Source organism: Heteronotia binoei, chromosome 8 (genome assembly GCF_032191835.1).
Source record: "Heteronotia binoei isolate CCM8104 ecotype False Entrance Well chromosome 8, APGP_CSIRO_Hbin_v1, whole genome shotgun sequence".
Lineage (NCBI taxonomy): Eukaryota > Metazoa > Chordata > Lepidosauria > Squamata > Gekkonidae > Heteronotia > Heteronotia binoei.
In genome coordinates, this window is record NC_083230.1 from 30532566 (window position 1) to 30558193 (window position 25628).

Genomic DNA, 25628 nt, shown 5'->3' on the forward strand with positions numbered 1-25628 from the left:
TTAAAGTGTCAGTAAAATATTTATTATGTAAATTATTAAAATATTGCTTGTAAAGTACAAAGGCACAAAATCTTAAATATACTACAGACCAGTTTTAATAAAACATTTTTGAATATGTATATTTTTCAGACTCTTTTGCATAGTTTGTTTTATAGTATTTGGAGAGTAAAGGTGGAATTCTACAAAATATTTGGTACATTTTGAATTGCATGGCAATACTTCAAAATATTTGTTGATTTTCTAGACAACAGAATCTCAGACTAATTGGCAACACTGCAGAGATGTTCATGCACTCCACTGTGATGCATATCAACACCTTCGTATGTGGAAGATGCACAAGGAAAAGCACACTGGCCACAGATGGAAAACTCAGATCCACATCCAGTTATGATGAGGAATAGAGACACACTGCTGAGATCCAAGAGGGATAGCCCATTTGAGCCATACTCCCATCCACATGTGCCAGATCATGCATGTCTGGGGGCACCTTCCTTCTCTCACTGGGGTTCTCAGGTGCTCTCAGCAGAATGGGACTCTCTATAAGGTACTGGGTGCAGAATACAGCTAAGTAGCTCTACCCTGTTTTCTGTGTGTAGAAATCTAAAACATGCATGAGACAGTCTTCCTGTGCAGAGTATAAGTTCCTCAGAGCAGAGGCTATCTAGAGCAAGTATCGTAAGCTGGGCAAGAATACAGAGCATGGAAGAATTAAGTATCAGGGAAACCCATTGCAATATCATTTACATACAAACAATATATACAGCAAAATCAAGTTTCATTAAATAAAGCAAAGAAAATTACTTCTTGCCCCCAAATCAACACTTTCATCGGCATCTTTCTTTAAAAGCACACTTTGGATAAACCTATTTTGCATTTTGAGCATGTAATAAGCAAGAGTCAGAAACATTTTATTCACTTTCTCCATCGTTTGGTATCAATTTGTTTCTTTGGAGACCAAACAGCAACTATATTTCCTACAGTAGAACCTCACAGAACCCTTAGACCTATACAATAATGAAGAAAATAGTCATAAATACATCTAAACAAATGAGGCGAGGGAGGAACTGTTCTTCAGCAAAGCACCCTAAGGTGCTTTTTTCATCCTACTCCAGAACCTTGCATACCAGTCTGAGCCACATGCAGATGTACTCAGCAAGGCTTTCTAATTTACTGGAGTTAAAGAAGCTCCATGCTGGCATCAGGGATTATAAGTACTTGAACTAGGAATCTATTGACAGGAGTTGGAACCCAGCTCAAGGATTGTCCCAGAGCCCCTTTCAAACACTGAAAGAAAGAGGAATGTGCAACAGTGGCTGCAGCGGGCTTCTGGAAGGGTCAGGCTTAGTTTAAATGTTGAGAACTTGGCACACTGTCCCTGCCTGGGTGATGTGGAATTAATTCCTCTTATTGCTGTCCAGGTTCCAGCTGAAAACTCAAAATGATAGCAAGGTCTTGACTTTGAGGACACCCATTCTAAGATGCAGCTGCCTTTGGTGCCATCTGGCCCCTGACAAGTGCTCTTGGGAATTTTTGCACTGGATCTGGGAAAGCAGCATTGCTGGAACGGAAAGGTGTTGATGGGTTTTGCAAGCAGCTGATAGGTTGTACTTGAGCCAGCCGGTTAGGGAGCTGGGTGGGTTGAACATCAGACTTCAGAAGGAGAAAGTATTCAAGGTGTAAAGCTATATACTCTGGAGGCATTTGTAAGACTAAGGTTCAGTTGTAGAGTGTAATGCTGAAATAACAGGCTATGTCCAATCCTGGAAAGACAATATCTAGGGATTTAGTTATCAATGCCTGGTAATAGCCAAATTCAGAGCAGCAAAATATCCCAGGAGAAGGACGGTCATAGTCACAGACCATGATGTAGTCATGTAAGCTCCCCTAAAACATTGAAGGGAGTCAGACAATGGAAGTACCATTAAAATAAAGTATTGCCAACATATCTCAGTATTTTTCAGTTTGCAGGACAAATGATCCATCTTTTCCTTCCCTCCCCAGCAAGATTTATTTCCAGAAAATGTGCAGCCCACTACAAAAAAAAAAAAAGGTCAAGCCATTTAAGCAGTAGTAGTTTTGGAATGAATGGTTAAGCACATCCATGCTATCTGAAAGGAGGTACAACTTGGCTTCCAGATGTTCACTCTTGGTCAAGGCGTATGTTGACTGCTGCACAGCACTTTCCTATGCTGTGAAAAAGTGGGGCAACAAGAACTTCTGTCACACTCTTCCATACAGCCTGAACTGAGGGCAAGACCATGAAGCAGGACTTTATGAAAGGCATCACAACCCTGAGAGGGGGAAAAAAAAAAGAAATTAGACAATTTAAATGATATTTTAAACGAACAATCCATACATCCTGCTATTCCCCATCAGTTGTGATTTATTTAGTACCAAGGATCAAAGGCATCCGCCAGTACAACTTAAACTTTGATTGGGTCTATGCTTGTCAAATTCTGGATGCAGTAAAGAGGAGTTAATACTGGATGAGAAAGAACTTCACAAAAGCAAGGCAGCTGGATCTTCAGACGTCTTGGCCGGCTGCAAAAGATGCAGGCTGATCACCATGGCACTTCCTGGTGCCCACTTGTTTCTCCCCCAAAGCACTCTCGCTTCTCACTTTTCTCCACTCCCTGGAGTAAAAGGTTCTTCAAAAGAGCTCAGGGGGTATCACTTGCATGTTTTGAGGGATATAGACTGAGCTATGTTTTGCTTCCCATTACAGGGTGTGGCCAGAGACATGAAACAAGGGACAAAATTAATAGCTAATTAATGGCTAATTAATAGGAAGCAGAGAGTGAGTATAAATGGGCAGTCTTTGCAGTGGAGGACGGTAAGCGGTGCCACAGGGCTCAGTACTGGGTCCCATGCTCTTTAACTTGTTCATAAATGATTTGGAGTTGAGAGTAAGCAGTGAAGTGGCCAAGATGACACTAAATTGTTCAGGGCGGTGAGAACCAGGGAGGATTGTGAGGCACTCCAAAGGGATCTCTTGAGGCTGGGTGAGTGGGCGTCAACGTGGCAGATGAGGTTCAATGTGGCCAAGTGCAAAGTAATGCACATTGGGGCCAAGAATCCCAGCTTCAAATACAAGTTGATGGGGTGTGAACTGGCAGAGACTGACCAATAGAGAGATCTTGGGGTCATGGTAGATAACTCACTGAAAATGTTAAGACAGTGTGCGATTACAATAAAGGCCAATGCCATGCTGGGAATTATTAGGAAGGGAATTGAAAACAAATCCAGTATCATAATGCCCCTGTATAAATCGATGGTGCGGTCTCATTTGGAATACTGTGTGCAGTTCTGGTCGCCGCACCTCAAAAAAGCTATTATAGCATTGGAGAAAGTCCAGAAAAGGGCAACTAGAATGATTAAAGGGCTGGAACACTTTCCCTGTGAAGAAAGGTTAAAACGCTTGGGCCTCTTTAGCTTGGAGAAACGTCGACTGCGGGGTGACATGATAGAGGTTTACAAGATTATGCATGGGATGGAGAAGGTAGAGAAAGAATTACTTTTCTCCCTTTCTCACAATACAAGAACTTGTGGGCATTCGATGAAATTGCTGAGCAGTCGGGTTAGAACGGATAAAAGGAGGTACTTCTTCACCCAAAGGGTGATTAACATGTGGAATTCACTGCCACAGGAGGTGGTAGCAGCTACAAGCATAGCCAGCTTCAAGAGGCAGTTACAGATAAAAATATGGAGCAGAGGTCCATCAGTGGCTATTAGCCGCCCACAGTGTGTGTGTGTGTGTGTGTATATAAAAAATTTTGCCACTGTGTGACACAAAGTGTTGGACTGTATGGGCCATTGGCCTGATCCAGCATGGCTTCTCTTATGTTCTTATAACCCAAAGGCTGATAGTCCATGACTTTCCTCCAAGGAATATCCAAGGAAAAGAGTATTACTGTGCTATGATATATCCAGGTTTTAAGTTACACTGATCTCAGGACTCAAGGCGAAAATGGCTGGTCTGAAGTGACACTAAGATTCTGGAGTATTTCAGTTTCCAAGGGTGCTATAACAAGCACCAAAGCAACAAACTCTGGTTATTATCTCAGGAGTTTATAGCCCCTGGTATACACATCAAAACCACTGTATCTCCATTCCAAGAACTACATAAATGCCTAAAATCTCAGCCCATTCTTCTAGTATAAGGTTGCTCTTAAGAGCATCTGAACTGTATACGGAAGCAGGGCTGGACCGCCCACTAGGCAAATTAGGCCATTGCCTAGGGCACTGGCCTTTCAAGGGTGCCAAATTGGATGCTACCCATGTGACTGCATGATGCAGACTGAAGGTGGCGTGCTGCGGTGGATCCTAAGACCATGAGATTTAGCAGCTGCTGCTGTCCTGCTTCATTCCTGGGCAAAGTTCCTTGACCAAACCCAGCAAAGGTAAGCCAGTCTTCATCCCTTAGCCAGCTCCAGAGTGGTGACTTTTAATTAAATAAGCCCATTGTGGGGAAGTTACAAAGCCATCCTAACCCCCCTCAATTATAATAAGGCAGTGGTGCTCCACCCTTTAAGGCGTGGGATGGAAATGGGTAGAAGGCTGATTTTCATACAGCACTGTGCTGTAAATATGCCCTCAGCCAAGCAGCTGGTTCCCCCCCCCAAGGAAAGCTGTGTGTGTTACCGGGGGGAGGGGGGAGTGCAAGTAGTTAGCCTTGGTTAGGGTGCCAAACAGTCTAGATCCAGCCCTGTATGGAAGGACTTTACAGATTATGTTACTATTTGAACACCTTTCTGCAGTTGGAACTTTTTTTTAAAACAAAGTCTTGTAAAATAGAAGTGATGCATAAGCAAACATTAATTAGTAACAGTCAAGATTAACATCTGTTTTGTGTGTACATACTGCAACCTGTAAAAAGAACTGTCTAAAATTAATCTAGTTTTAAGCACACTGTGTGAAAATGCCCTCCGTCTAAAACACAACAGTGCAGCAAATCAATCTGAGGTGGGAGGTTGGGCTGGCCACACCAACAGGCACTGAAGCTCAGTAGAGTTTGAGCATTCTGAATATGTCTGTCTTCAATTTGGGGGAAAGCTAGGAAGGAAGAGGCTGTGCCTCAATTATTCATGTGTACCTTTAACACCATTCTAGCATTTTATTGTAAATCTAAACAGTGAGAACTTGGGCTGGGCAAAATAATAATAAAAACACACAACAGAAAGGAAATCCTGTTGGGCTCCAAATTGTGACTGCTGATTATTTTACCAAATCCAGGCTGTTTCACAATGCGTTGAAGTCTGAAGTTCTACACTGGTGACACAACGTCAATATGCATCTAATGCACTCTCAGGTAACTGTGACGGAAGTTAGAAAAGAATTACCCTCTTAAAACATTTTCTATCTTTTCTTCTGCTGAAACAACCAGAACTGTGCACATTCCCAACACAGAATGTGGGAATGAAGCGCCTTTAGCATAAGGTACCATTAACTGAGGCTGGAACTCTCCTAGTATTATAACTGATTTCCAGATTATAGAGAACAGTTCCTTTGGCAACTTTGAAGGGCAGACTGTGGCATCACATCCCTCCCTTCCCCAATCTGCTCTCCTTAAGCTCCACCCCAAAATCTCCAGAAATTTCCCAACCCAGAGCTGGCAACCCTAGATACCGTCAATCTCAGCCAAATCCCCCTTGCGTAGATTAGAGTATGTGTGGCATCTTTGGCTAATCTAAGGGTCCCGTCATAGAACTGTTCCATGGTTGGTTCTTTCCAAATTTGCTGACTATTCTTTGTTGAGAGCCACCCAAGATGGACAGGCCACACCTGAGAACCCAGAGAAAATGTGATCCACTGGAGTAGGAAATGGCAAACCACTCCAGTATTCTTGCCAAGAAAACCCCATGGACAGTAACAAAAAGCTAAAATATATGGTGCTGGAAGATAAGCCCCTCAGGTCAGAAGGTGCCCAATATGCTACTGGGGAAGAGCAGAGGGTAAGTCCAAGTAACCACAGAAAGAGTGAAGCGGCTGGGCCAAAGCTGAAAGGACGCTCAGCTGTGGATGTGTCTGATGGTGAAAGAACAGTCTGATGTCGCAAAGAATAATACTGCATTGGAACGTGGCATGTAAGATCTATGAATCAAGGTAAGCTGGATGTAGTCAAACAAGATGGTAAGACTGAACATCAACATCTTGGGAATTAGTGAACTAAAATGGACAGGAATGGGTGAATTTAACTTAGAGGATCACTACATCTATTATTGTGGGCAAGAGTCCCGCAGAAGAAATGGTGTGGCCTTTACAGTTAACAAGAGAGTGAGGAAGGCAGTAATGGGATACAATCTCTAAAATGACAGAATGATCTCAGTCCGTATCCAAGGCAAACCATTCAATATCACAGTAATCCAAGTCTATGCCCCAACCACTGATGCAGAAGAGGCTGAAGTGGACCAGTTCTATGAAGATCTACAACACCTTCTAAAATTAACACTGTGGCAGCAGGCCAAAAAGCAGATATTAGGATGCACACAGGGGCTATAGCTATACCAAAATAAAGGGGTTAATTAAGATCAATAAAGACAGGCAAGGGAGAGGCTTCTTATGTTTTGCAGTTGAAGAAAAAGAGGAACTAAGGGAAGAATGCTTGCAGCATTATGCTTACAGCATTTTGTAATCAAAGTAGATACAAGCTTCTGACTAAAAAGCTATTTACTGGTAGTTATTGTACACGCATCAGTAGTTACTGCATACGCACCAGTAGGGGCCTGACCACATAGGCTTCAGGGACTGATCTAGTGGTTTGTGGCCGGGGAAAGCACCCCGATTTACCAACAGGAAACTGTAATACCAACGGCCTGGTGCTGCGCCGGCCTGGGATGTCCCATACTCTCCTAGGCAGCTGTGTGCGATGTATCAGACCTGGAAACCACTGATCTGTAACCAGTAACCATCAGTTCATGTGGTCACATGTAACCAAGTGACCTGTGTGTTGCAGCTATGTAATGCTTGTTAGAAATGATATAAAAGGTTTGTGTTTCACTGTGTCATTTGCTCAGACTCCCACCTTTGTCTGGGCCCGTACGTACGTATGTAATAAAGCTGTTTTTCCTGACTTCGCCCCCGGCCTCCTCTGTTTCTGATCCGGTTTAATTAATAATGCGGGGTCCTCCTGCTACAACACCAAAAAAAGATGTCCTCCTCATCATAGGGGACTGGAATACCAAAGTAGGAAGTCAAAATGTAACCGGAACAACGGACTAGTTCGGCCTTGGAGAACAAAATAAAGCTGGGCAAAGGCTAATAGAGTTTTGTCAAGATAAACTGGTCATAGTGAACACCCTCTTCCAACAACCTAAAAGGCAACTTTACATATGGACATCACCTGATGGGCAACACAGAAATCAGATTGATTATACACTCTGCAGTCAAGGATGGAGAAGCTCCTTACAGTCTGCAAAAACAAGACCTGGAGCTGACTGCAGCTCAGATCATGAGCTACTCATTGCAAAATTCAGGCTTAAACTGAAGAAAACTGGGGAAGCCATTAGGCCATTCAAGTTTGACCTTGACCACATCCCTTATGAATATACAGTGGAGGTGAAGAATAGGTTTAAGGAACTAGAGTTGATAGAGTGCCTGAAGAACTATGGACGGAGGTTCATGACATTGTCCAGAAGGCAGCAATCAGCACCATCCCAAACAAAAAGAAATGCAAGAAAGCAAAGTGACTGTCTGATGAGGCTTTAGAAATAGCTGAGGAAAGAAGGAAAGCGAAGGGCAAAGGTGAAAAGGAAAAATTCACCCAACTGAATGCAGATTTTCAGAGAACAGCAAGGAGAGATAAGGAGGCCTTGCTGAAAGAACAATGCAAAGCAATAGAGGAAAATAATAGAATGGGAAGGGCAAGAGATCTTCTCAAGAAAATTGGAGAAATCAAAGGAACGTTTTGTGCAGATGGCCAGGATGAAGGACAAAAACAATAGGGACCTAACAGAAGCAGAAGAGATCAGGAAGAGGTGGCAAGAATACACAGAAGAATTATACAAGAAGGATCTCAATGTCCTTGACAACCATGACAGTGAAATCGCTGACCTTGAGCCAGACATCCTGGACTGTAAAGTCAAATGGGCCTTAGAAAGCATTACTAACAACAAAGTGAGCGGAGATGACGGTATCCCAGTTGAGCTATTCAAAGTCCTAAAAGATGATGCTGTTAAAGTGATGCACACATTATGTCAACAAATTTTGAAAATGCAACAGTGGCCACAGGATTGGAAAAGGTCAGTTTATATTCCAATCCCAAAGAAGGGTAATGCCAAGGAATGTTCAGACTATCGCACCATTAGACTCATTTCACATGCCAGCAAGGTCATGTTAAAGATCCTACAAGCTTGGCTTCAGCAGTATATAGATCAGGAACTACCAGAAGTTCAAGCTGGGTTTTGGAGAGGTAGAGGAACTAGAGATCAAATTGCCAACATTTGATGTATTATGGAGAAAGCACAGGAGTATCAGAAAAACGTCTATTTCTGTTTCATTGACTATGCTAAAGCTAATTGCTAATTGTATGTATTTAATTTCATCACATTTTATCCTATCCTGCTTACCATGACAATGTACATGGTTCCTCCTTCCCATTTTTTTCATCATAAATATTGCTCAAGGTGGGGAGCCGAAATTTTTATACAAGATCCCCTGATGAAGCAATTAGCAAAATGCACAGGGATCTGGAAAAGAAACCACCCCCCTGATGAACTTTTGGCACCCCAGAGAAAACAGAGTAGGACGGATGACTTCTTGGATATAAGTTCACCTATTTGCTCCAGCCAGCACTTCCCTTTTCTATTCAATGGGAGGGCGTTACAATCTTTTGATGCCAGCATTACTAATGAGACCAAAACTTTAGTTTCTCCTGCTCCCAAATGATCAGCTATGGAAACTTCCAAGGAGCAACTGATAAGAATTCATGTTAAGGACTTTGAATTCTTGGCTTCCCAAACACTTTTAATAGCTCAAATGGTGAGCAAAATTTATGAGAAACTTGATCCATTACTTCAATTCTTTTGCAAACAATCTGGTACTTTGGATTCCCCACTTTCAAACCAAGCTGAGCAAGAAATCAGCTCCATAAATGAGCCTTGGAGACAAATTTCTTATCCTTCAAAAGAGAATAAATCCACCACTCTGCAGGCCCCTGAACCTACAGCTTCATTGACATTGGAAGCAAAGGCCATAGTCCTTGATATTTATAAATATCAGGACTGATGACTAGACTGGTCCTCTAAATGGAAAGCAAGAAGCACTTAACATAACTTCTGGGGCTACCTTATGTTAACATTAGATCTGCTGAAAGGATATATGGTTCTATCCATCATGACCATGTTTTGTTATACTTCAACACTTCAAGGATCCCATCTTTAATACTGGAAAAGTGGTATTTTTACAGCAGTTTGGAATCTTTCCTACCAGATATTTTAAGAATGGGAAAGTCAAACCCTTGGTTCCAGCAAAAAAAGAAGATGTAATAAAACTTGTCCCTTTTCTCTCCTACCCACTATCTTTTTTCTCCTACCCACAGCCTTTTTCCTGTTTCATCATAAGAACCATAGCTGGAGGAGCTGAGAACTAGTCACTGGCTCCAGGTCACTAGAGTGTCACAGCTGACTGGAGATTGGAATCTGGCTCTCCCTGGTCTGAATTCAGCACTGTATTCACTTAATTTTAGTGGTTCCAATGTGAGTCAGTTGGAAACTCATGGCAAAAGCAGCCCTCAGTGTATTAATTCTATAAACAGTAATCCCTTATCTGCTTTCCATAAGACAAAATCACTCAACATCATCTACTCATATAAAATTCAAGAGCTCAGTCCCTGTGCCTGGCCAGAAATGTAACACTAATCAGAGCATTCCCTGTGGGCGACGTGTGCAGCGAGAAGCTACAATTTAAAGCTCTGATCAGAATCTGGGTAAACCAAATGGGATCTGGGCTGAGCTTGTGTTCCTCCTCTGCAGCAGGTTACCAAGGGTTACTAAGCACCAGGTGGTGGCTGGAAATTTCCTGGGATACAACTCATCTCCAGGTGACAGATCAGTTCACCTGGACAAAATGGCTGCTTTGGAAAGTGGACTCTATGGCATTATATCCCACTGAAGCCCCTCCCTAAATCCCACCCTCCTCAACCCCCCCTCTGTGCAAAACCTCCCACCCACTCACTTACTCACCCACCAGCTGGGCGAAAGAGTAAAGAGTGGGCTCCTGGGGCTCTTGCAAGGTGCCCCCCCCCCCCGCCGATCACATGATCGGCAGAAAAAGCTGCTCCGAAGCTGGCTTCACAGAGCGATCAGCAAGTTCAGTGGTGGGGTGGCCAGTGCTGAACTTGCTGATCGCTCTGGAAAGCCGGCCTCAGAGCAGCTTTTTCTGCTAATCTTGTGAGGGGGGGGGGCTTGCAAGAGCCCCAGGAGTCCGGTCTTTACTCTTTTGCCCAGTTGGTGGGTAAGTGGGTGGGAGGGAGAGGTGCCGTGTGGAGGGCTGCGGGGCCTCCAGAGCAAAGGGAGAAAAGTAGCAGTGGAGAGAATGGGAGCTGCCAGAGAGGGGGGGCCCTGCATCCAATTTTCTTCCCTGTGGGTCCCCCCAACTGAAATTTTCTCGCTACTGGCCTGTGCCTTGCCCCTCCCCCCCACCACAATCACCCTTCGCTTCAGTGTCAACTTTTGGTGGGCTTTCCCTCCCAACTTTGCCTCTTAATCTTGCAGGTTTCCTGGCTTCTCTGCCAGCACCTTCTTCCCTCCCCCAGTTCTCTCCTGTCTTTTGGCAAGGCCGCTGGCTTCCCCAGCATCCCTGTCACTACTGGTGCTATGAAGGCTTGCCCAGCCTCACTTGGGACAGGTGCTGGGTTGAGGAGTTCAGCCATGGGTGGCTCATTCACCTGAAGAAATTCCCAAGGCTGTTATTTGTGCCAGGGTGACCCAGTACATTCCCCTGAGCTGGGAGGGTCCAGTCTTCAACCTCTTGGGTGGTGAGTGCAGGGGCAGGGGTGCGTCCCTGGATATTTTCCATCCCACAGCTGGCAGCCCTAGGTATTTAGCCTAGCAGGAGCTTGGTGCCAGGTGCAGACCCATAGTACGAGGGGACGTGTGGGGGCTATTTATGCCAGGGTGACCCAGGATTTTGGTGACAGGGAAGGGAGGGCAGCAGCGATGAGAATGGCAGGGAGGGAAGAGAACAGTCTTCTTATCCCTGCTGCCCTCCCTTCCCCGCCACTCAAATAGCATACGGGGCCCTTTACCTCACAGGGGGAGGCTGGGGGCTGCTTCTGCTGCCAGCCCCATGCATTATTTGAGTGGTACTCTTGTCACTGCTGCCCTCCTTTCCCCGTCACCCAAATTTTGTGTGGGGTGGGGCAGTACTTTGATTTGAAGGGTGTGGGAGAAAAGTCTATGGGGTAGGGTAGCTGAGTGCCCCCCCCCGAAAAATTTAAAGGCCCCCCAACCTTCCATATCCTGGCTACGGCGCTGGCCAGGTGTATGAGATCTTCATGTGCTTGTGTTCCTTCTCTCTTGTAGATGTTGAGCCTAGGTGTAGCTCTTGGTCTGTAAGTTAGCAAAATGGATCCAAGACCAACTCAGGAGCTGTGCTAAACATTTTTTTCTTGCTTTATTTGTCTACATTATATTTTCTGGGCTTTCTAATAAAATGGCTTTGAGTCCTGAGTGGAGACAAAAGCAGTCCTAAATATACCTAAGTGGAATCCTCTAATTATAGGTCAAATTTAGCATTTCAAATCCTGAAATGTGAAACAGCATATCACATACATACAGCTAGCTATGCATTCATAAAAATGACTGATTTTAAGAAGTTTGTACACACATATGTGCAAGATCTTGATGCACTGTTCTCAGCTTAAAACTTGAGGCGAGAACAGGAAGAAGGTCCGTTTAAGGAACAGAAGAACAGAGAGGCAGTTTTTTTCCCTTAACCATCCTGCAACCAGCTTTCTCAGTGGGTGGTTACTCTGGGCACAGCTTCAAATTGTTCTCACATCCTTACCCCATAATGTAACTATGGTCACCACCAGCCTAACTGATCTTGAAAGAAGGGTTCAAGGTAAGCTGCTTTTAAAATAGTAACAGTTGCTTTATTTTTTTTAAAATCCGGCATGCTATTGTATTAGGGCTTTCTTTTCATTACACAGTTTTTTGTTCCTGTTTTTTTATTCCGCTTTAATGAAGCACAATATGTCCATGAAGAATTCAGACTACCCAGAGGTAAAAGCACCCTGCCCTCCACTAAGGCTATGCAACAGCTTCTCAAGTCTCAGAATGCTCTGGGAGCAGATGCAGAAGGAATGTGAGGTCAAGCTCTTATGTGAATTTTCTGGCTTACTAACACAGTAGCAACTCCTCTCTGTTGGCACTTCAGCAAAATGCTTCCTAACCAAGGGTTTCCAAAAGGCTTTCCTGTGCAGGATGGAATTTTAGCCTCACCATTGGGAGGCAGGTTAATAACAGGGTCTCCATTTGTAAGCTGAAGAAACAAAATACCAAAGCTGTGATTACACCCTCTTATGGAACTGGCTGAAGCCAGGGAATTCACAGTCCCTTCAGTAGAGCTGCTTTGGCGGTTTTCCAAGGGACACTGGGAGTGTTTGAATGGAATTCACTACTCTGCCCTCAAAAGTAAGCAACAGTTACAAGTTTCCAAACTGAAGGGATTCCACAGGAAAGCTGAACAATGGCCTTACATTTCCATCCACCTAATTCCATCTCCACATTGTTGGACAAAGCACAGCTGAATGAGAACATATGCTTTGGGGGAATCCTGAGATGACAGCTAGAAATGACAAAAAAGCTGCGGCATGGATTAAAGCAGGCTTTACTCTCAGCTTTTCAAGTGTTTGAGTACCATATCAACTAGGCTTGCCAGCCTCCAGGTGTGGCCTGGAGATCTCCAGCTTTTACAACTGATCTTCAGCTGCCAGAGATCAGCTTCCCTGGAGAAAATGGCTCCTTTGAAGGGTGGATTCTATGGCATTACACCATGCTGAGGCCCCTCCGCTCTCCAAACCCCATCCTCTCTCGAATCCACTCCCAAAGTCTCCAGGTATTTTCCAACAGAGGTTTACAACAGAGGTTGATAGAGGTTTACAAGATAATGCATGGGATGGAGAAAGTAGAGAAAGAAGTACTTTTCTCCCTTTCTCACAATACAAGAACTTGTGGGCATTCGATGAAATTGCTGAGCAGTCGGGTTAGAACGGATAAAAGGAAGTACTTCTTCACCCAAAGGGTGATTGGCATGTGGAATTCACTGCCACAGGAGGTGGTGGCGGCCACAAGCATAGCCACCTTCAAGAGGGGTTTAGATAAAAATATGGAGCAGAGGTCCATCAGTGGCTATTAGCCATAGTGTGTGTGTATACATAAAATTTTTTGCCACTGTGTGACACAGAGTGTTGGACTGGATGGGCCATTGGCCTGATCCAACATGGCTTCTCTTATGTTCTTATAACACAGACTTAGCAATCCGATCAACAATTCCTTTTTAAAGTGGTGCCATGTTGGTTAGAGAGATACTCAATGAAACAGTTCCCTCATAACCCCATCCTTTTATATTTTTCTTTTGATCTGGACAGATTAAATTCTAGATCATGTTATACTGAATTCTATGTAAGCATCTATAAACACGTTGACAGCCATATGGACTTCACCCCCCTAATGACAATGGTTTTGATGTTCATTTTAAAATGAAGTGGAATGACGTGTATGTAGACTGGCTCTCCCACACCCATCGAAATTAAAGAGAAAAAAAAAACATTTTTCAAGAATGAGGTAATACCAGAGGATGAGACGGCATGGGGCTGTGGAACTTACCACCTGTTTCCCCAAAAGCTAACCCCTTCAAGCTGACAGTTCATAGGTGTCTTCGGCAAAGATGGAAGCTTTCAGAGTCTGAAGCCATAGGGGAACCCTAGTTTTCCTTTCCATTTTTAAAGAGAAAAGCCCCAGCTATTTGGGAGAAAAATTAAAACATATGCTATAGCGACATTCTTATTAACCCTAAACTTATTTGATCACTTTAACAACATAAAATGCATAATATGTGACTTTGCTAGCATATAAAATTGTGCCTTTTGGCATGTTTAGGAAATAAAGTTTAAATGTCTTATGGTGCAATCATATGAATTTCTTCTTACGAATAAGCTCCATTGAAGAGAGTTGTCTGAGCAGAACTGTTTTAAGAACAATCCTAAATATGTCTAAATAAAACATGCACAATAGTCTTTTCCCACCTAAGACATATGAATAATAAAAGTTGAGGAAAACAAGCACAAATATTGTAATAAATAAAATTACATACAGTCACAATAGGATTTGTAGCATATCTGAATACTTGCAGCATATCGGAATATTTGTAACCATCAGAAACACTGGACTCAGTGTTTAATGTTTGAGATAATGTATTATCTCAAACATTAAAGCATTTAATTGCTTAGTTACATTTAAATAATAGCCATATTTTCAATTATATATTTACAGTTATCACAGGGGTTATTATTTAATGCGATGGATTGTAATCATAGATATAATAAAAGCCTAACAGGTGGCTAGATCCTCAATTTTTAGAAGAGAAGAAGACTGCAGATTTATACCCCGCCCTTCTCTCTGAATCCGAGACTCAACGTGGCTTACAATCTCCTGTATCTTCTCCTTCCACAACAGTCACCCTGTGAGATGGGTAGGCTCTCACAGCAGCTGCCCTTTCAAGGACAACTTCTACAGGAGCTATGGCTGACCCAAGGCTATTCCAGCAGCTGCAAGTGGAAGAGTGGGGAATCAAATCTGGTTCTTCCAGATAAGAGTCTGTGCACTTAACCACTACACCAAAATGGCTTATTGGAAGTTGTGGCTACCACAGGAGTGGCCCTGCAGTCTGTCTGTCACCACTCCCCCTGTCATTGGGTAGCCTCACTGTGACCCACCTACTGCTGTCCCTGTCAGGCCAGAATCCCATCAGAGGGCTACTGACTAGGGGTGTGCATTCAGTTCGGCCAAACCGAATAAATCTTCGAATCCCCCCTGATTCGGAAGTATACGGCGCCGTATACTTCCAAATCCAATTGGAAGCCATTATACGGGAGCTGTATACGGCTCCCCGTATACTTCTGAATCAATATTTGGAAGTATACAGAAGTCCATAGAAAAGGTGGGAAAGGAGCTTCTGCAGCCTCAGGGGAGCTGCTTGCCTTCTTTCCTGCCTTTGGAAGCCTTTTCCCGCCTCTCCCATAGTCTCCCTGGGATAAGGGAGGGAGGGGGAGAGGAGCCCCAGCAGCCAATCCAAAACATGCATTTGCAAAATGCATTGCAAATGCATGCTTTGCAGGGCTGTTGTGTAGCTGATGGCTGGGCTAATCCCCCAGCCATCAGCAACAGTGTTGTTCTTTTGTTTACTTGGGTATCCAAGTAAACAGTGCTCTCTGGCCAATCACAGAGAAGTGGTATTTTTTGAAACTGCTCTGTGTAGGGCCAGAGAACCTTTTTAAGGAATTTGCCTGGCTGGACTCCATTCCATTGCTGCTGTGTTGGTGCTGGTGTGAGAGAGAGATTGTGCTGCACTGGCCCTTGGCCTCAGCTGCTGCTGCTCTCTCTCAGTCTTGCCTGAACTGCCTGGAGAAGAGAAGACATCTAAGGTAAGACAATCTTGGGGTTCTTGTTTTTATTTTAGTTAGTAAAAGGACTTTTTAAGACTCAGAGTCCCTTTACAGATTTGGGTGGGTGGGTACTGGACAGCTTATTTGCGGTTGGGGTTAGAGGGTTCTGCTGGGGGTGGGGGCCTGGGGTAGCGGGTTGCCACTTTGCCTATATCTTATTTTAGTGAGAGGACTTTTAAAAGTGCAGTGTCCCTTTACTTTTCCTGTTTTGGGTGACGGGTTTCTTGGGGTTAGTGTGAAGGTTTTTTGTGGGGGAGGGGTTGGTAAAGTTCCTGTATTGTTAAAAGTCAAGGGTTTTTTTTACTGTTTTAAAAGGATTCTGTTGCTGCTGTGTTGTGCTGCTGTTGTTCCTTTTCTCTTCTGGTTCTTGGGGAGGGGAGCTATTTGGCCTAATTTCATTGTTGAAAAGGTCACTTTTTAACAGTTCAGTTTCTTGGCCTTTTCTCAGTGATTTGTTTGGATCTATTCTGTTGTTGTTGGTTTTGCATCCTGTCCTGTTGTCCCTTTTCTTGGTTCTGGTTTTTTTGGGGTGGGGTGGGGTGTGGGGTTAAAAGTTAAGTTTCTTTCTGTCACATTTTGGTTTTTTTAAATTACCTCTGGTTGGTGTGGGGGTTGGTATGTGGGCTGTGTGGGGTGGGTCACTTTCATGTTTTTATAGAGTTATTTTTGGAGTCTGAGGGTGCTTTCGGTTTGGCTAGGGCCACTAAATAGGCTGCCCCACTAATAAGGGTGTTTTTAGGGATTGTGTTTTTTGAAATTAAAAAAAAATTAATCCAGTTTAGGGCTTTATCTTCTTTCAAAATTCAACTAGGCCAGATAGGGGCGATTTAAAAAGATTTTAGGTTTCTCATAAAAGGCAGCATGACTACTAGGCCACATCAGGCTCCCTTTTAAAGAGACTAGAGTTGCAGTGCATCTTGCTTTCAGCCACTGAAAGCTGGTGCATCCTTAGATTTCCATAGGGTAAACCACAGCTTCTCTCTAGTTATAGGGGCACCTGATTTCTAGTTTGCAAGGAAATCTGGTTTGTCCCAGGATCTAGTTAGGAGAAGTTTAACTAGGAGGATATAATAAGGATTGCCTTCATCTCAAGGTAGCCTTTTAAAAACTGCAGCCAGGTAGAGGCAGGATCACCTAGTCTCCTAAACTTTACCAAACAACTGCTACCCCAACCCAAAGAAGGAGCAGTTAGGGACCAAAAAAACAAACAAACAAGTTTTGGTGGAAGGGTTTTTAAAAAGAATGTCCTGAAGGAGAAGAGTTGGAATCTTGCATGTCCTCTGATGAAATTGTAAAAAGGTTTGTATTTATGCAGGTGATTTACTGATAAATATGTTTTAAGAATGTATTCTGTAGTATAAGTTTGAGCCTGCTTCGGTGGGGAGGGCGGGATATAAATTAAAAATTATTATTACTGTTATTATAAATATTGTACTTTATACACAGCTGGTCAAAGCCTTTGGTGAAACGGGGAAAATTAAGTACAACCTTGTAGCTGTGTTGGGCTGTGTACATCTCAAGCTGAATCTTCAAAAAAAGACATTGTGGGGTCTCCTCAGGAACAAATGCCCTGTGGATTCCCTCTACTATGTGGAAGGACGGAACCTGATATTTACAAGTTTATTCTGAACTTTCAAAGACTGTGTTCTTTCTTTCTGTTCGTTAGGGTGTTCTGTTCATCAGTGTATTGTTTGAAATCATATTTTGTTAAATGTTTCATAGACTATAAAGAGGTTTATAAGAATTAAAAAACCATGTAAAGTGATACAGAGGCTGGTTATCACAGAAACCTTATGGTTTACTCTTCTCACCCACCTGGGGATTGGCAACCCTACTTTCAATCCACTCCCAATGCACTTTCCAACTGGATTTTACTGTCTGAACTGGCAAAATCCAGATGGAAAGTGCTTTGAAATTGCATTGAAATTGCATTATTTAATGTGTATGATTGCAGCCTATGTCCTTCTTTCTTTCTTTCTAGTTCTCTTTGGCTGTTTCTACACTTGGCAGAAAAACCTGTCTTTGTGCATTTTAAAAAGTAATGGTCTACATTGCATATCTCTGTCACTTCTGTCTTGTTTTGCATTTTCTTAAGTCTTCTACATTCATTTTTTTGAATGGGCAATGAAAATGCTTTCATCCTGGAGTTGCCCTGCAATTCTCAAGAGTACGTTTGAACAGGAGTTTTCCTGAACATGTGGATTTAAGTTTGTAATTGTAGAATTTTCCCTTCGAGTTTTAAAACTTCTCCCTAAAGCCCCGCCCATTATTCACTTGCGAGAGCACTGATTCAAGAAGTCACTAGGTGTGCTGCTCAGAGGTGCATTGACATGCTCTCCTCAAAGCAGGGCTTCCCTCAAAAGAAAGGCTCAGCTCAGAGGAGAATGTGCCCCGCCTGGCTGCTCTTGCCTTCAAGGCAAAGGCAGACGGGCAGGGCATCGGCACAGCTTCTCCAAGCCAGGCTTCCCTCACAAGGGAGGCCCAACTTGGAGAAGAATATGCCCCGCTGGATGCTCTTGCCTTCAAGGTGAAAGCAGCCAGGTGGGGCATCAGCGCAGCTTCTTTGAGCATGACTCAGAGGAGAGCGCTTTCGCAGTTCACCCTCAGAGGTGTTCTGCACCTACAAGAGCTCACTCCACATACCCGACTTGGCTGAAGCCTGCCTACCCCTCCTTCCACACTGTTGCACTTGCTCTTCCAGTGGATGGGGGTGCAGTGGCAGGGCGGGCACAGGACAGGTGCTGGCCTGGGGCACCCGAGGCCCTAGCACCGGGCCTGCCAAGGTCCTGGGCAGGCAAAAGAGGTAGTAGCAAAAGAAGGCAGCTTCCAAGTGGCAGAGAAGTGCCCTGCCACCCCCTTTAACTGCCTGGGTCCCAGGCAGGTGAAAGAGGCACACATCTAGAAGGATAAATGTTTTAACTGTTGCTGGTTGACACCTGTTCAAGGTCTTTCAAGCCACATGGCCCCTCTTTGTTTTATTTTTGGTAGTTGTAACTCTGCCATGAATAATCACTTCCATATAATTTGTCCTCAGAATGCTCTTAATCAAAATATAACTGACTGGACACCCCAGAGTTATCATTGTCTTTTAGTTCTTGTTCTAATGTTGAAAAGACATATCCTGTATGGGAATGCAGCAAAGAAGACTTGATTAGAGAAATCAGGTCCAGTGTTTCCGCAGAGTCCATAAGGGTACATTCTGAAAAAGATCAGAAGCCATGTGCTTCACAGAGCTACGTTATGAACTAACTGTAGGATAAACTGCTGCTTAGCCATGAACATACTAGATCCTACCTAGGGCCAGCTTGATCACTCACGAGATTGGCTAGCATGCGAGATTCTGAAGGGTGCCATAAAGGTAAGAAGAGACTCCATTGTTTTGAAGGGAAGTTTAGCATTCAGGTTTCTAGAATCTCCATGTCCATTGATTTTGGCCTTCTATAGCTCTGTGCTGGAACATGGACTCTTAAAGAGCTGAGGTATTTTTAATTGTTACCTTGTAATGCCCAGTAAGTAAAATACTCATTCTAGGCATCTCACTTTTGTCCTTATTTTGGGAGGTGGTACACCAAATTCATAGTTAACCTAAGGTGCCTAAAAACCTTTGGCTGGCCTTTAGGCCGCCGGGTTCAGTGTCTTTGGTGCCCACAATGCTTTTACAAGTCACAAGTGAATTTAATCAGATTGACACACACCTGCAATCCATGCTGCTGGCTCAAATGCATCAATGTAAACACAGCAACCTCTACACAAACCCCAGAAGTGATAGTTCCAATTGCCTAGAACAATAAATACCACTTCCTTCCTACTGGGAACTTCCTGTTTCATAGCCTGGTATGTAGGAGCCTGCAGTTGCTGTGAAAGTTAACATATCAAATGTCCTTAGGAAGGACTTACAGAAATAACCGCCACACCCCAAAAAATCTGGTTTTGGCTGAGTGCTACTATCATACATGTAGGCACACATTCAAGGGTAACGTGGAGTAATATTCACTAATACACCTATAGATACAATGCCACCTAAAAGCAGCTGTGGGACAGTTACTCAAATTAATACCATGCACATTATCACAAATAGTCAATTTATATAAGCATCTACATAAGGAATTGGTGTTAGGGTTGCCAAGTACAATTCAAGAAATATCTGGGGACTTTGGGGGTGGAGCCAGGAGACATTAGGGGTGGAGCCAAGATCAAGGCTGTGACAAGCATAATTGAACTCCAAAGGGAGTTCTGGCCATCACATTTAAAGGGACGGCACACCTTTTCAATTCCTTCCTTCCAGAGGAAATAATGAAGGATAGGGACACCTCCTTTTGGGGCTCATAGAATTGGACCCCCTGGTCCAATCTTTTTGAAACTTGGGGGGTATTTTGGGGAGAGGCACTAGATGCTATACTGAAACATTGGTGCCTCTACCTCAAAAAACACCCCCCCCCACAGAGCCCCAGATACCTGCAGATCAGTTCTCCATGATTTTCTATGGGAATAAATCTCCCTAGGGAATAATAGAGTTCCCAGCAGACATTTCCCTCCCCCCCCCCCCCGCTTTCTGATGACCCTGAAGCAGGGGGAGGGTCTCCAAACCGGGGGATCCCCTGCCCCCACCTGGGGATTGGCAACCCTAATTGGTGTTCACATATGTACCAACATCTGCAGTGCTGTGACTGAAAAACAAGCTAGCCCTGAGGGACAAGGGGACAGTGGCTATAAGGAAAAACAAGCAGGAATCCACATGGAACTTGTCGAGTCTGAGTGGAGGTCATGGGGGGGCAGGGAGCCACACCAGTCCAAGATGGAGGTAGGGAGAGCAGGTAGCATAGCAGCAATGTTGGGGGACAGGGAGGAGAGACTGCAGGAAGAAGCTGTGCTGGAACTATGGGAGGGGTAAGAAGAATTCTTCTCACCCACTTGCCTGTTTCCATTGCTGCTTCTCCTTGTGGTCTTGGAAGTTAGAAGCTGATGGGAAAGTGAAGAGAGCTGGCAGCTATGGAAATGTGTGGGTGGGCAAGGAGGCTCCTTCTCACCCCTGCCTCAGCTGCCCTCTTTAAACTTTCCCATCAGCTTGTAACCAGCGAGACTGTGGGGAGAAACAGTGTTGGAGACAGGTGAATGGGTGCTAAGAAACCTTCTCACCCCTCCACAAGGTTCCACTGCCACTACTCACAGTCTTACCAGTTGTAAGCCAATGGGAAGGTTTAAAGAGGGCAGCTGAGGCAGGAAGCCACAGGAGGCCTGGAAGCTGTGGCAGCAAGGCTCTTGACTGCCTGCCCTGCAACTTCATTGCAGCAGTGCTGCCAGTGGCAGGAACTCTCTGGGCTGGCCCAGGCTTTTGCTGCTTTGGTGGCAGTGACAGCAACAATTCACCCAGACACCCACATCTTCCTCATTTGTAATTGTCCCCCCAATGTCTCTTTCCTCCTGCTCCTCTCCTTCTTGCCTTCCAGGAACAGTTTCCTTGCACAGGCAATTGTTCTCCGTTTTTCATATTTTGTAACCCTTTCCTTTTCTCAGTTTTCAGATTTTTCTGGTTCACCCAAAATTGTAGAACCATCTGTTTTGTGTCAGTGGGGCCTGGATCCACAGATTTAAGTATCTGTAAATTGGGTCACACTTGACTATCCTTTAGTAATAATCCTCCTGCCGCGGTGGCAAATCTGACAATCCTGATTGGTTGGGGCTCGGTGGGACTGTGGAGTATCAGCCTTTGGTCTGTCAAACTATCAATCAAGAGTACTTGCATGGCATTGGTTGAGTCCGCTCCTCTCTGTCCCAGTGGCTGTTGCTAGCCAGCAAATCTAATTCTGTCAGTAAAACTCAACAAACCTTAGTTTTGGCAGTTACTGTGGGAACACACTAGTGGCCCATCACATGTTGGTCACTGTCTCTGGCCTCCCATTGGCTGACTTCCCTGCCTCACCTACTGCAGGCCAAGGAATGTTGAACACACTGCCAAAAGCAGTCTTACCTCAAAGACAGCCACATCTCCAACTCTTTTCTGTGTCCTCTCTGTCAACCGACCTCAGAAAGAGCTGCAGAACTACTGTGGCTTCACGAAAGGCCTCCCAGCACATGCAGCCTCAAAAAGGAGGCCAGGCCCCACTTGGAGTGTTTCCTTAGAGCCCATAGCTGCCCCCTGGGAAGTGCTAGCCAGAGGCTGTTGCTAGGCAACCCAGGCTGCTTGCATCAGGAAAGGGAGAGGCCTCTGGAGAATATAATGCCATACAGTCCACCCACCAAATCAGTTATTTTCTTCAGAATAGGGAGAGAAATCTGTTGTCTAGAGTCCAGATGGCAGAGATTCGCTCCCCTTGAGGTGGGGAGGGGAGTGAATGGCTTCACTTGAGTAAATGGGAAGGCAGCAAGGGTCAGAAGGCACTCACCCAAAGGCCTTTAGTGATACCTTTCCAGGTTGGTGGGAAATTTCTGGAGATTCTGTGGTGGAGTTTGAGGAGACCATAGGAGTTAGGGCTTCAGAGTGGGATCTGCCAGACCTAGGTTCTTGCTGTGGAAGCTGACTAGGTGATTTCAGATCAGTCACAGACTTCCAGCCTAACCTGCCTCACAGGGTTGTTGTTCAGATCAAAGAGGGGAGAGGAGAATGATGTAAACTGCTTTGGTCCCCCTCCCACTATGGAGAAAGACTGCACTTTTCCTATGTAGAGGCTTTAGGGAGGGGGAAAGTGATGGAAAGCTGAACTCAAGGATAAAGGGAAGGGGATAGGATTGCCAACTCCAGGTTGGGAAATTCCTGGAGATTTAAGGGGTGGGGCCTAGAGAGGTCAGGTTTGAGGAGGGATGGAATCTCAGACAGGTACAATGCCATTTCCTCCTGGGGAACCACTGTTGCCAAGATCCAGGTGAGGGCTGGAGATCACTCAGAATTACAACTGTTCTCCTGTTGGCACAGATCAGCTCCCCTTGTGGTGGGGGGGGAGTGAATGCCTTCACTTGGGTGGGTGGGAAGACAGCAAGGGTGGGGGGGGCACTCGCCCAGAGCCTCCTTCTAGAGCCTGTTATATTTTTCTTCACAATGGGCCCTACTCTTAGTTAGAATATAAGATGGAATAGTGATTTTCTTTACATGTCGATTGCAATACAAATGCCATAACTTTAAGCACATTTAAATGCAGAGTGGAGGTCCACCGAACACAATGAGACACAAGGCCTGCTTCATATAGGTAGGGTCATAGCCAATGGGGCTCCACAGGGTAGTGCCCTCTTCAATCATCCCCTTTAACCCCTTAATTTTATCCTTGATGGTTGCTCCTCAGTAATCCCCTGCAGAGAGGGGGCTTAAGCTTCAACACCCAATCAGAGGCAGCTTTAATAAGGTTACAAAATGGGCCATTGCCAGCGAGGGAGAATCCTTCCTCCTTGGATTAGCTTCCTCCTTTGCTCCTTCTAGGCAAAGCACCTTAATTCCCAGAAGGAAGAAGTTCATGCATTTTTGGACTCCGCACAGCAGTGTCCTGCAGTTCAGGGGCAAGCTGGCATGACCCGCTGCTCACCTGCTGAGCGCAATGCCTGTCTGGAGGTGCATTAGGCTGAAATAGGAGCTGCTTGGTGGCAGTGGCTCCCTTGCATGGTGGCTTCTGGTTGGTGTTATGGCAGTACTATGGGGAAAGAGAGGCTCCTGGATGGCAGGACTTGAGATTTTCCACCCCCAGGGCTGGGGCAGGCAGTGGAAAGGTTGTTCGGCTTGGCCTTAGGGTTGCTGCTTGCCTCCCAAGGACATCTTGCTACCTGCCTCTCCTCTACCACGTACAGAGCCGCAGGCAACCATCCCTCCTCTAATCAGGACTGCTTTTGGACAGTAGGGCGGGCCCTCCTTCCCCTGCGCCGTTGATCTAATTTAAATTAATTTTTAATTTAATTAGCATGCCCCAGCCCCTCTCCAAACTCCTGGCTATGGCCCTGCATACAGGCATGTTTGTTTGATGACTAAAGCAGAGATCCTTTACAGGTATGAAACAAGAAGACAGCCCCGTAACCTCAAATGCCATGATTTTCATTCGAGCTTGTTTGCACATTCGGCATTAAGCTGAGAAACAGAGTGACTTATGATGTGCAAATCTATGTTGGCTTCTGAGTGTGTGGGTGAGCACAACGGCTACAAATACGGCTTGCTCTGTACATCAACTAGAACAAGGCAGTGGAATTCTGAATGAGCTTTATCACTTCAGATGGGGCATGCGCATGTGTCACATTTTTAATATCTCCTGCAAATTAAACAAAAAACATGCAGATCAGGGAGAGTCTAGCTTAATCTTTCACATGCGGCACAACTTCCCCACTTGTGGGGTGTTATTCAGGGAGAAACCTTGGAAAATGTAATCATTTCTCTGCAGTTGAAATGGTACAGTGCACTCTACCACCAATTTTTGCTACATCTGCAGATTAAATTGCACTCCGCACATTAAGATTTCAATCCCTTCTATACTTTCCTGATATAAAATGTCATTTGAGGCCACAGGCTTTGTGTATAAGGTGCTGTCACAGGTGGTTTGCCATTGCTTGTGTAGTGACCCTGGTTTTCCTTTGGGGTCTCCCATCCAACCAATAACCAGGGCCAGCCTCTGTTTAGCTTCTGAGATCTGACAACATCAGGCCAGCCTTGGTCATTCAGGTCAGGGCCCTGGGCGTAACTCCCGAGTGAACATGAACAGGCCCAGGCTTCACAAATTCTACCAGAATTAATATTAGCAGATCAATCTAAAATAACCACCACCAGCAGTGATGGCATCAGAGAGCGCAGAACTGCTCAGAGCATTTCCCACCTGTCAGTGCAATGAAGGTGGTTTTTTTTTGTAACAGTAACACCCCAGAAGATGCAAGAAGTTAAAAGTCCTACCAGATATGCAGACAGCTGAGCACCGCAAAGAGAATTCCTGCAATCAAGGCTAAGGGGATGGCCAGGAAAAGAGTCAGGAACTTGTAGATCAGGTATTTGCTGAGCTCAAAAAGCGCATGGCTGCAGATCCAAACTCTGTCAAAAGAGTGAGTGGAGGCAGGCTCCGCGATCACGTCCTCAAATCCCAGCTGGAATGAGACACAATAAAGCATTGGCAACACCAGCCTCCCTTTGGAAATGCAAAGTAGGAGGGGGGCCGAGAAATGTGTGTGTGTGGGGGGGGGGGAGGGAGTGCAATACTGCTTTTGTGGGATCTGAAAGAATCTTGCTGAATCAACACAGGCTCTGGCCTTCTACTGTACCATGTGGAAGAGAACAAGGGTAGGGTTTTTTCGGGGGACGGGGGGGGGGGGGTTATTTGTGAGCATCACAGGTACCCAGCAACCAGTGAATGCCGCTCCGCGTTCCTTCCACCTGCCCAACCAACAACTGTAGCGCAATCAAAACAAGTCATTCTCCAAATAAGAACCAGGGGAGAACGGAGGGACTTGTTTAATACTATCCCAGTGAGCTTTTAATTCTTAGGACGGAAGGGGGGCGGGGGAGGGGAGTCAGGCACGAGCTGAAATAGCCTTAAATGGAATAAACGTTTAAGCGACTCCTAGGAGTCTCTACAGCGTGCAAAAGCAGCAGCGGGCACAGGTAACGTGTGGATACCTGGGAAAGCTCTCCCCAACCGCTCACCTTCAGATGGCTGTTGAGCCCGTGCGGGTCTCTGTCTGGGGCTTTTTCCAAGCTCTTCTCCATGTCGGATAAAGCAGGGCTGCTGCTTCGGTTGAAGTCTTCTTCGTCCATGAAGATCTTGGTGTCGGCTTTCTCCTTCTCCAACCCCATGGTCGCTCACGGCGCTCTAAGTGAGGCGCTCCCCGCTGCCCTGGGCCCTCTGGATCACGCCGCGCGGGGGGGGGGGGGCGCTGGACTGGAGCAGGCAGGCGCTCAGCAGACCACGCCCCAGCGGAGCCCACACCAAGCGACGCAGCAGCTGCAAACCCGCCAGGCTGGGCACGGGAAGCTGCTGCTGCTGCCGCCGCCGCGGTGCCAGCTTGGGCT

The 25628-nt window shown here is 45.2% G+C and overlaps 1 protein-coding gene across 1 annotated transcript; it reads right to left on the reverse strand.

Annotated features, from left to right (window-relative positions):
• CAV2 (caveolin 2) lies at positions 1-25628 on the reverse strand. Its single transcript, XM_060244864.1, has 3 exons — positions 25263-25628; positions 24519-24706; positions 1-2291 (listed from the first exon to the last, which is right to left on the reverse strand). The coding sequence occupies exons 1-3, from the start codon at positions 25410-25412 to the stop codon at positions 2141-2143; spliced, it is 489 nt and encodes a 162-aa protein (XP_060100847.1). The 5' UTR covers positions 25413-25628; the 3' UTR covers positions 1-2140.